The 11,688-nt window shown below is 45.7% G+C and overlaps 1 protein-coding gene across 2 annotated transcripts in view; it reads left to right on the forward strand.

The window, feature by feature from the left end:
• Positions 1-11,189, forward strand: part of TTLL6 (tubulin tyrosine ligase like 6) — a 50,785-nt gene extending 39,596 nt beyond the window's left edge. The window contains exons 13-15 of one of the 2 annotated variants that reach the window (XM_031934381.1): positions 2,888-3,257; positions 3,727-3,992; positions 10,458-11,189. In XM_031934381.1, coding sequence (XP_031790241.1) covers positions 2,888-3,257; positions 3,727-3,983 — 627 coding nt within the window. In that variant the 3' untranslated portion in view covers positions 3,984-3,992; positions 10,458-11,189. The remainder of the gene's footprint in view (positions 1-2,887; positions 3,258-3,726; positions 3,993-10,457) is intronic. The other variant, XM_031934382.1, reaches the window with a different exon arrangement.
• Positions 11,190-11,688: the final 499 nt, after the last annotated feature.

Genomic DNA, 11,688 nt, shown 5'->3' on the forward strand with positions numbered 1-11,688 from the left:
GCTCCCTCCCTCCCTCCCTCCCTGCTTCTTTATTTCTTTCTTGTCTTTTTTTTTTTTTTTTGAGATGGAGTCTCGCTCTGTAGCCCAGGCTGGAGTGCAATGGCATGATCTTGGCTCACTGCAACCTCTGCCTCCCGGGTTCAAGTGATTTTCCTGCCTCAGCCTCCCAAGTAGCTGGGACTACAGGTACACACCACCACACCCGGCTACTTTTTGTATGTTTAATAGAGACGTAGTTTCGTCATGTTGATCAGGCTGGTCTTGAACCCCTGACCTCAAGTGACTCGCCCGCCTGGGCCTCCCAAAGTGTTGGGATTAAAGGCATGAGCCACCGCACCCAGCGTGGCTGTTGCTTTCTATATCCTATCTAAGAGATTTTTATGTACCTCAGGTCACAAATATATTCTCCTATGTTTTTTCTTTTTTGAGACAGTCTCACTCTGTTTCCAGGCTGGTGTGCGGTAGCACAGTCTCGGCTCACTGCAACCTCTGCCTCCCAGGTTCAAGCAATTCTTCTGTCTCAGCCTCCTGAGTAGCTGGGACTACAGGCGCCCACCACCATGCCTGGCTAATTTTTGTATTTTTAGTAGAGATGAGGTTTCACCATACTGGTTAGGCTGGTCTCGAACTCCTGACCTCAGGTGATCCTCCTGCCTCGATCTCCCAAAGTGCTGGGATTACAGGCCTGAACCACTGCACTCGGCCACTCCTATGTTTTTTCTAGAAGTTTTATAACTTTAGCTTTGTGTTTCAGGTTCATGATTCACATCAAATTAATTTTTAAGTATGTTAGATGATGAGATCCAAGGTTTATTTTTGCCATATATATGTTCAGTTGTACCAAAACTATTTATTGTAAAGACTTTCCTTTATCATTGAATTGCTTTGGTAACTTGACTGAAAAGTGATTGACTATGTAAATGTAGATCTATTTTTGTACTCTAATCTGTTCCTTTGATTTTTTAGGTGTGTGTGTGTGTGTGTGTGTGTCTATCCTTATGCCAATACCACATTGTCTTGATTACTGAACCCTATAAAGAAAATCTTGGAATCAGATAGTATAAGTCCTCCACTTTTGCTGTTTTTTTTCAAGACTGTTTTGGGTCTTCTAGGTCCTTTGCATTTCCACTTAAATTTTAGAATAAATTCATCAATTTTTGCAAAGAAACACGCTGGGATTCTGATTGGCATTGTGCTGAATCTGCAGAAAATTTTGAGGAGAAACAATTTCTTTAACAAAAGTGAATCTTTGGTATTATGCAGCAAGAAATCAAAATAAAACAAAACAAAATAGTGAATCTTCCAATCTTCCAACATGATTTATCTTTCCATTTATTTAGATATTCTCTCATTTCCTCAACAGCGTTTTATAGTTTTTAATGTAGACATTCTGCACATCTTTTGTTAAATTTATTCCTATTTGTTTTTTGACAATATTGTAAATGGAATTATTTATTTAGATTTTAATTTCCAGCTGTTTGTTCTTAGCATATAGAAATAATGATTAATGTATACTATCCTGAATTTTGAGACTTAAATTTCTTATGAATTCTAGTTAGTTTTTTTGTTGATTCTTTAGGATTTTCATCATATGTCATTTTCAAATAAAGACAGAGCAAGACTCCGTCTCAAAAAAAAAAAAAAAAAAAAAAAGATGGAGTCTCACTCTGTCACCCAGGGTAGCGTGCAGTGGCATGATCTTTGCTCAGTCTCCTGGGTTCAATCAATTCTCCTGCCCCAGCCTCCTGAGTAGCTGGGATTCATAGGTGCCCGCCACTATGCCCACCTAATTTTTGTATTTTTAGTAGAGACAGGGTTTCACCATATTGGCCAGGCTGGTCTCAAACTCCTGACCTCAAGTCATCCACCCGCCTCAGCTTTCCAAAGTGATGGGATTACAGGCATGAGCCATGGTGCCTGGTGATTTGTCATTATTTCTTATCTAAATATTTGGATAGAATTCTCCAGAGAAACTATCTGGGCCTGGACATTTCTTTTTTAGAGTATTTTAAACTAAAAATTCAATTTAAAAAAGTAGACATAAGACTATCCAAATCACTTATTTTATTTTATTTTTATTTTTTGAGGTGGAGTCTCGCTGTGTCGCCCAGGCGGGAGTGCAGTGGCGCCATCTCGGCTCACTACAAGCTCCGCCTCCCGGGTTCAGGCCATTCTCCTACCTCAGACTCCGGAGTAGCCGGGACTACAGGCGCCCGCCACCGTGCCCAGCACTTTGGGAGGCTGAGGTGGGCTGATCGCTTGAACCCAGGAGTTTGAGACCAGCCTGAGCAACATGGCAAAACCCCATCTCTACAAAAAATACAAAAGCTGGACGTGATGGTGCATGCCTGTGGTCCCAACTACTTGGGAGACAGAGGTGGGAGGATTGCTTGAGCCCAGGAGGTGGAGGTTAGAGTGAGCCAAGATTGCACCACTGCGCTCCAGCCAGGGTGACAGGGCGAGATCCTGTCTCAAATAATAACAATAACAATAATAATACCTATTGTTCTGATGGCCAGTCTTTGTTGTTTATAATCTCTCTCATGTGTAGAGAGGAGGTTGTAGAGTCTTCTACCATCTTCTGCCCTACTATTTAACCAATTCATGGTGAGGAAACTATTCTAACCTAATCTTTCTTGCTGCTAATGAATCAGCTCTTAATCTGTTTATTTTAATCAAGAGTAGCATGGGAGCTGGGCATGGTGGCACTCACATGTAGTCCCAGCTACTCGGGAGGCTGAGGCGGGACGATCACTTGAGCCCAATTCGAGACCAGCCTGGGCAGCATAGCAAGACCTTGTCTCAAAAAATAAAAATGAAAAAAGAATAGCATAGGAAGGAACCCTTAGCTTTCCGCAGTCTCATTTTGAACTGTCTTTTCTTCCAGCACTTAACCTCAGTAGAAACCGCCCCTGAATCCACCACCCAAGTCTCAATCTCCCCAAAGTCTCCACCAACCCTGGCCGTGACCACCAGCTCTGAGTACAGTGGCCCAGAGATGGATAGGGTGGTATCCTTTAAATGCAAGAAGCAGCAGACCCCTCCACAGTTAATCCAGAAGGAAATGTTAAAACCTTTTCTGCCCACAAAATCCAAGAGCTTCTGGGGGAGTCCGAACACAAACTGGAGTTTGCTGAAGAGTGACATGAAGAAGCCACATTTGCTATCCGAGCTACTGACCAAGCTTCAACTGAGGGGAAAGCTCTCCTTCTTCCCAGCTCACTACGACCCCAAGCTGGGAATGAATAGCCTATCACGTGAGTGCCAGTGTATTCAGGGATGTGCCAGGAGATTAAAGGGCAGACGGACCGATAGAACCAGTCCTAATCTGTGGGGAGCTCCCAGTCTTTGGAGGGGGACAGCCCTTGTCCTCAGGGAAACCCTAGTCTGAGGGTGGAGACACAGTCCCTACCATTAGGAGGCCTCTAGTCTGATTGGGAAGACAAAGAAGATAAAAACAGAATGCTGTCCAAGTCCCTTCTTCAACATTTCCTAGTTCCCATTCACATGAGGCTCATTCAGCTGAGGCTGCACCAGTTATTGATGTTAAGTATGAAAAAATGGGGAAGAAAAACTATTTGGAGAAAAGGAGCAATGGCTGATTCTGGCTCAAAGAGCTTCAGCCAGTTATAGGCCATGGAACCCTACTGGGAGGTGGTCTTCACCAGGAATTTGTGCTGAATCCAGCAGCACAAATCGCTGATGCTTATGACTTTGCCTTTCCAGAAAACCCCTCCCTGCCTGGGGAGTGCCACTCCTGCAGTGACAGCTCTGGCGAGAAGAGGCAGCTGGATGTGCCCTCCCTCCTCTTGCAGGGTCCTCAGAGCTATAATGTTACTCTGAGGGACCTGCTGGTGATTGCCACTCCAGCCCGACTGGATCCAAGGCCTTGCAAAAGCCACACAAATGCTCTGAGGGACCCGTGTATGCAGGATCAAGAAGCATACAGCCATTGCCTGATCTCTGGCCAAAAAGGATGTTAGAGGAGCTAGGTAGGCCCACACATATTCCCTTAATGCATTTGGTGCGTTGGCAGATGCTCTGTGCTTTTGTGGAATGTTGGATAGGTAGAAGGATGGATGGGTTGATACAGACATACAGGTAAGTAGACAATGAAGACTTAGTCAAAATGTGACCCTGGCTGGCCGCAATGGCTCATGCCTATAATCCCAGTACTTTGGGAGGCCAAGGCAGGAGAATCCCTTGAGCCAATGAGTTTGAGACCAGCCTGGGCAACATAAGGGAGACTGAATCTCTACAAAAAATGTAAAAATTAGCTGGATGTGGTGGCATATGCCTATGGTCCCAGCTACTTGAGAAGCTGAGGCGAGAAGACCCCTTGATGTTGATGCAAGGGGTTCAAGACCAGCCTGGGCAACATAGCAAGACCCTGTCTCTACAAAAAATTTAAAAATTAGGCTGGGTGCAGTGGCTCACGCCTGTAATCCCAGACTTTGGGAGGCGGAGGTGCACGGATCATGCAGTCAGGAAACTGAGACCATTCTGGCCAACATAGTGGAACCCTGTTTCTACTAAAAATACAAAAAATTAGCTGGGTGTGGTATCACAGGCCTGTAGTCCCAGCCACTCAGGAGGCTGAGGCTTGCCTCCTGAGGGAGGGAGAGGGAGGGAGGGGTTGGGAAGGAGAGGTTGCAATGAGCTGAGATCGTGCCACTGCACTCCAGCCTGGGTGACAGAGTGACTCCATCTCAAATAATAGTAATAATAATAATTTTAAAATTAGCTGGGTGTGGTGGAGCATGCCTGTGGTCCCAGCTGCTTGGGAGGCCAAGGTAGGAGGATTCATTGAACCCAGAGCTCAAGGTTGCAGTGAGCAGGGATTATACCACTGCACTCCAGCCTGGGTGACAGAGCAATGCTCTGTCTCCAAAAAACAAACAAACAAAAAGAAAGTGACCCCCTTGCTATGTATTAATATATTTCTGATAGAACTGATCTGTCCCTACTAGGCACTTTGCCTTGTCTTCCACTTATGGCTAAAATTGAGATAGTCATATATGGAGATCCCAGAAGTAGAAGCATGTCAACCATGATGGGTTGATTTTCACACCCTTCAAGCTATGCTGCCTGGTCTAGGCCTAGATCACTTGCCCCAAAGGCTGGCCCTGTAATGGAATGTGCTGAGGGGACAGAGCAACAGGGCAGCAGAGACTGAGATGTGGAACCAAAGGCCTTTGAGAAGCTTTGGTTCCACCGTGCAAAAGGCCCCAGGAGATGGTAGGATGCCCTCCATCTTAACTTCAGTGCTTCTGAGGGAAGGTCATATTTAAAAACTTGGGAGAACCCTACAACATAGAGCTGTGGAATTAAGGGATCTGTGCTGCTTGACTGTCTAAAGAAGGAGGCTAGAGATTTGAATCATCTCCCTCCACCCTGCCACCCAAAGCTTTACTGTGAGCAGATACTCTGACCTGGCCCCTTGTGACCAGTAGCTCACACTGCAGGAGGGCCTGCAAGGAAACATCCAACCCATAGAGATCACCTTGGGTGCCTGTAAAAATGCATATTCCAGGGCCTCCTCCCAGAAATTCTGATTCAGTAGCTCCTGGGTGGAGAGCCCAGGAATCTGCATTTTATGAAGCTCCTCTGGGTGATTCTGATAGTCCTGTCACCATGCTCAGAGAAGAGCTGGGCCTGATGTTTCCCCATTTCCCTGATGATAGGAATCATATGAGGGCCCTTGTTTAAGCCTATAGTTTCTCAGGGCAAACCCCCTGGGAATTCTGGCATAAGAGGGCTGAGAAGGGGCCCTGGGAATTTGTCTTTTGAACAAGTCTTTTAAATATGGGTAATAGGCCAGGCGCGGTGGCTCATGCCTGTAATCCCAGCACTTTGGGAGGCCAAGGCGGTCACATCACTAGGTCAGGAGTTCGAGACCAGCCTAGCCAATATGGTGAAACCCCATCTCTACTAAAAATACAAAAAGTAGGCTGGGTGTGGTGGCTCATGCCTGTAATCTCAGCACTTTGGGAGGCCGAGGCGGGTGGGTCACAAGGTCAGGAGTTCAAGACCAGCCTGGCCAAGATGGTGAAATCTCTACTAAAAATACAAAAATTAGCCGGGCATGGTAGCGGGTGCCTGTAGTCCCAGCTACTCGGGAGGTTGAGGCAGGAGAATGGCATGAACCCAGGAGGTGAAGCTTGCAGTGAACCAAGATCGCACCACTGCACTCCAGCCTGGGTGACAGAGTGAGACTCTGTCTCAAAAAAACAAAAACAAAAAAACCCCAAAAAGCCGGGCATGATGGCACGTGCCTGTAGTCCCAGCTACAGTTACAGTGAGCTGAGATTGCACCACTGCGCTCCAACCTGGGCGACACAGTGAGACTCCATCTCCAAAAAACAAAACAAAACAAAACAACAACAGCAACAACAACAGAAACATATGGGTAGTAGGTACTTGTCTTACATGTGGACCCAGGCCTAGGTAGAAGCCTGTTATAGCCAGCCCTGACCTGTGGACCTGTTATTGGAGCAAAACTCTCTGATCCTTGAGGAGCTCCAACCCACTACCACTATCTTCAATTCTTGTGCCTCAGCCTCTTTAGTAGCTGGGGCTACAGGCATGTGCCTTCATGCCCAGCCAATTTCTGTATTTCTAGTAGATATGGGGTTTTGCCATGTTGGACAGGTTGGTCTCAAACTCCTGGCCTCAAGCGATTCACCCACCTCAGCCTCCCAAAGTGCTGGGATTACAGATACGAGCCACCGCACCCACCCTGTTTCTACTATTTAAAAAAGAAAGGATGATGTACAGATTACAATGAAAACTTGTATTCAATAGGACTGTTAAATGAAATAATAATGATCAGAAGCCACACAAAGAAAGGGAAGAGATCATTATACGAAGAGGGTGTGATAAGGTGCTTCCTGCGTTGACCGTTGAATTTGGCTCTGAACCTCTTAGCAGAAAAGGCCAGACATAGCATCCTGTTTTGGTCCTTTTTGTCTGTCCAATCATACTAGAGAGTCCCTAGTGGCATGGACTATGTCTCTGCCATCAGATGGAGGTCTCCCTGAGGACAGGAACTTTATTCCTCCCCCTCAAGATTGGGGGCTTCTCAAAGATTGGGACTGGTTCTGTTGGTTTCTCTCCCCACGCGCAAGCTCCACGTACATCCCTGTATACACTGGCCCTCACCTGCTTGGAGTTGTAGCGAGCTGAGAAACAGCGAACCTTGGTGAATGCCTCTGACATCAGATGCTGATTCTTCATGTCACTTTTTAGCAACGTGAGCTGAGATTCCCTACGAAGCTCTGGTATATTGTAGGCAGAGATGGTTTCAATATTTTCTCGTAGGTGAGTAAAAATAAGTTGAGTAGTTCTTTAGGGAAGACTTCTTTCCCTGAAACAGCAGTTTATCATGTGGAGTCTCATAGGTCTTTACTGCCATGATAAACAATGGCTGAGGGCACTGTCATGTGTTAGTATTAGTCATGGTGCTGGGCATGGTGGCAAGTGCCTGTGGTCCCAGCTACTCAGGAGGCTGAGGCAGAAGGATTGCTTGAGTCCAGGAGTTCCGGGCTGTAATGCGCTATCCTGATTGGGTATCAGCACTAAGTTTGGCATCAGTATGGTGACCTCCCAGGAGCTGGGGACCACCAGGTTGCCTAAGGAAGGGTAAACCAAGATGGAAATGGAGCAGGTCAAAACTCCCATGCTCATCAGTAGTGGGATCATGCTGCTGAATATCCACTGCACTCCAGCCTAGGCAACATAGCGAGACCCCGTCTCTAAAAAAAGAAAAAATCGGGATGATAGATGGTGATAGTTGCCCTTTTTTGCTAGGTGACTATAAAAGCGCCAGCACTCTTCTAGATAAATATTTTATCTAATTGAATTTCAATCACAGTTGCACACTTTATTTTTATTTTCTTTGGAGACAGTCTTATTCTGTTGTCCAGGCTGGAGTGCAGTGGTAGGATCATGGATCACCATAATCTCAAACTCCAGGGCTCAAGCCATCCTCCTGCCTCAGCCTCCCATGTAGCTAGGCCTACAGGTGCGCATTATGATGTCCAGCTAATTTAAAAATTATTTTTGTAGCACAGGGTCTCCCATGTTGCCCAGGCTGGTCTTGAACTCCTGACCTCAAACAATCCTCTTGCTTCGGCTTCTCAAAACTCTGGGATTACAGGTGTGAGCCATTGCACTTAGCCTTGAAATTTAGAAAGGAAAAGAAAAAAAAAAACAAAAAAAACAAAAACCAAAAAAAAAAAAAAAAACAACAACTGATGCTCAAACATTCAGCAGGTCTCCCAGTTTTTAATTGGCACAGCAAGGATTTGAGTCAGATGCTTCTGATTCTCAAGTCCCAAGCTCTTGAAGCCATATTATCTGTCTGTTAAATTATACTTTTCATATTAGTCTTTAGTTCGAGCTGAGGTGACAATAAGTGGCTCTTCAGTGGAGGCATTTCTGCAGGTAGCAGATATGACAAAGACCAAGCAGAGCCTCCTAGAATAACATATGGGGTCATCAGATCTCAGAGCTGGCCCCCTGCTTTTAGGCCAAATAATGGCTTCTAAAACTTCTCTCCAAACTTATCAGACCATAAAGGACTTACATATAAAAACGCAAACTCACAAAAGACTAATTATATATAGCAGAATGTCCACTGGAGTGCATGATATTAATGCACTGATTTACAGATGGAGCAGAATGTGGTGTGAAAAGAGGTCTTCTGCACAAGAAATAATGGTTGAAGGAAAGAAGGAAGAGCAAGCAGAGGCCCCAGTTGAGGATCAAGGGTTTCTTTGGAAAGTGTAATAGTAATAACACCTTCCACACATCAGGTTTACAGACCATATTTCATGGAATCCTCACATTGACAATGTGAAGTTGGCAAGGCAGACGTTATTACCTTATGCCCAGTTTGCAAGTGAAGAAATTCAAGGTTGAGGGTGTTAAATGACTTGCTCAACCTCACACAAGTGATGGACTGGACAAACAGCTCTATATTTCTTCCTCTATACCACCTGGTCACGAACTTGGCACCCATCCTGACCCATGTGAGTAATGGAGCCCTGACAAACTCCTCCATTTTTCTGCTTTAGTGGCTAGAATCTCATTCTTCTTCCTCTGGATCCACTTTCACAGGGGGTTGGTCACTGAGTCCAGGGTGCAGATCTGTATAACAGTTGAATTCTAGGGGATAAACAACCTATTTTGTAGGATTTTCTTTCTTTCTTTCTTTCTTTCTTTCTTTTTTTTTTTTTTTTTGAGACAGGGTCTTACTGTGTCATCCAGGCTGGAGTGCAGTGGCACTATCACGGCTCACTTCAACCTCGACTTCCCAGGCTCTGCTGATTCTCCCACTTCTGCCTCCCGAGTAGCTGGGGTGACAGGTGCTTGTCACCGTGCCTGGCTAACTTTTTCTTTTCTTTCTTTCTTTCTTTTTTTTTGAGATGGAGTCTCCCTCTGTTGCCCAGGCTGGAGTTCAGTGGTGTGATCTCGATCTCAGCTCACTGCAACCTCTGCTTCCCAGGTTCAAGTGATTCTCCTGCTCCCGTTGGCTAACTTTTTCTTTCTGTTTTTGTTGTTGTTGTTGCTGTTGTTTGTTTGTTTTTTTGTTTTTTGTGTGTTTGTTTGTTTTTTGAGACAGAGTCTTGCTCTGTCACTCAGGCTGGAATACAGTGGTGTGATGTTGGTTCACTGCAACTTTCACCTCCCAGGTTCAGGTGATTTTCCTGCCTCAGCTGCCTGAGTAGCTGAGACTGCAGGTGTGCCACCATTCCTGGCTAATTTTTGGATGTAGCTTTAGTAGAAATGGAGTTTCTCCATGTTGGCCAGGCTGGTCTCAAATTCTTGACCACAAGTGATCCACCTGCCTCAGCCTCCCAAAGAACTGGGATTACAGGCATGAGCCATTGTGCCTGGCCTCATTTTGTAGGATTTTAAGGATGACTCATGGCTTGGTAAAGTGGGATGCCTGGCATCTTACTGAATCAATGGTACCTGCAGTGATGGTGATGCTGTTGCTGATGAGGATGATATTGTGCTGATGGTGATGAGCCCAGCGTGAACTGGCCCAAGACACACTTCCCATTGGTGTACTAAAAGTTTTGCATATATTGTCTCAGTCCTCAAGGCATTGTTGTTGTCTTTTTCCAAATGGGGAAACCAAGGCTGAGAGAGGTTAAGTAACTTGTCCAAGGGCATACAGCTTCTTAACCATTGTGACATTCTCTCCAGCCAGCCATCTTGGCTGCTCTTAAATGATCCATATCCAATGTTTCAGGCAAGAAGGCTGCAGGAAGATGAATGTTGTGTAGGTGGAATGAGTTTCTGGTGATGACGGATATGAGTCACCTAAGCATCTCTTGATCCACTAGATACGAATGGTGATGATGAATTAATTGACTTTAATATTCTGGAGGCCATTTTAAAGGAAAATCTAAATATATATATATATATATTTTTTTTTTTTTTTCCAGAATCCAACTGGATCTCTGCCACTTTTCTCTTCCTACCTCTCAACTTGCAGGAAAAGGTTTGTCTCTTCCGACAGTGTCTCCAGTGTTCACAGACTCAACTGAAGTTTTGTTTCCTCATCTAGATATCCTTGTCTTCCATTAGCTCCTATTAGCAGTACTGTGGCCAACAGCCCTGCCTTTGTGCCCTCCCAGTTAGCTTACAGGACCACGATTTCTGGGGTTGGATTGGTGCTGCCCCAGGACATACCCCAGTTGCCCTACCAGTGGCACTTCTCTGGGTTCCTCATATGTTACCATCATCCAGAATACTCCCCCAGATAAAGCAACTTGGGGTGTAGTGTTTCAGAGAAGGACTCATGATTTCCAGGAGTCAAAAGCCCTCAGTCCACCAACAGAACTATGCCAGTTGGTCTTCATCTCCAGGATAAAAGATGAGGTCAGGGATGGGCATGGTGCATAACTCTGAGCCCTGAGTGAGAGAACTGAGGCAGCTGCAACTTCACAAGGTCAAGGCCCGACCTCTGCCCATCCCCACCTGCCCAAAGACTTGCCACCTCAGTGCCTGAGCATCTTCTGGCGACCTCCCTCAGCAGCCCAACTTAATCTCACCAGTGAAAACAGAGGTGAGGCGAGAGTACCCAGCCTGAAGATGCTTCTTCTATCAACCTGCAGAAATGTTACACTTTCCCTTTAGGCATCCATTAATAAAAGAAATTGCCATGCTTAATGCCAGGAGGAGGAGCCTGATCTGGAGGGAGAATGGGAAGGGAAGGTTGTGGGGAGACAGTTATCCTGAGTACCCCTCACTAAGAAAGCTCCAGGCCAGGCACAGTGGTTCATGCCTGTAATCCCAGCACTTTGGGAGGTTGAGGCAGGCAGATCACCTGAGGTCAGGAGTTCAAGACCAGCTTGGCACACATGGTGAAACCCCATCTCTACTAAAAATATAAAAATTAGCCAGGTGTGGTGGCAGGCACCTGTAGTCCTAGCTACTCAGGAAGCTGAGGCAGGAGAATCACTTGAACCTGGAAGGCAGAGGTTGCAGTGAGCTGAGATCGCACCATTGCACTCTAGCCTGGGCAACAGAGTGAGACTCCGTTTAAAAAAAAAAGAGCTCCGAATAAATTGAAAATATGTCAGGAACCTTTGAAGACTTTCTTGGGACAAAGGATCTACAGTAAACCCTGCCCTCTTTACTAGGAGCCCAGGGCCTGCTGTTGCCCTCTCTGGG

The sequence above is a fragment of the Piliocolobus tephrosceles genome, chromosome 16, assembly GCF_002776525.5.
Source record: "Piliocolobus tephrosceles isolate RC106 chromosome 16, ASM277652v3, whole genome shotgun sequence".
Taxonomy (NCBI): Eukaryota; Metazoa; Chordata; class Mammalia; order Primates; family Cercopithecidae; genus Piliocolobus; species Piliocolobus tephrosceles.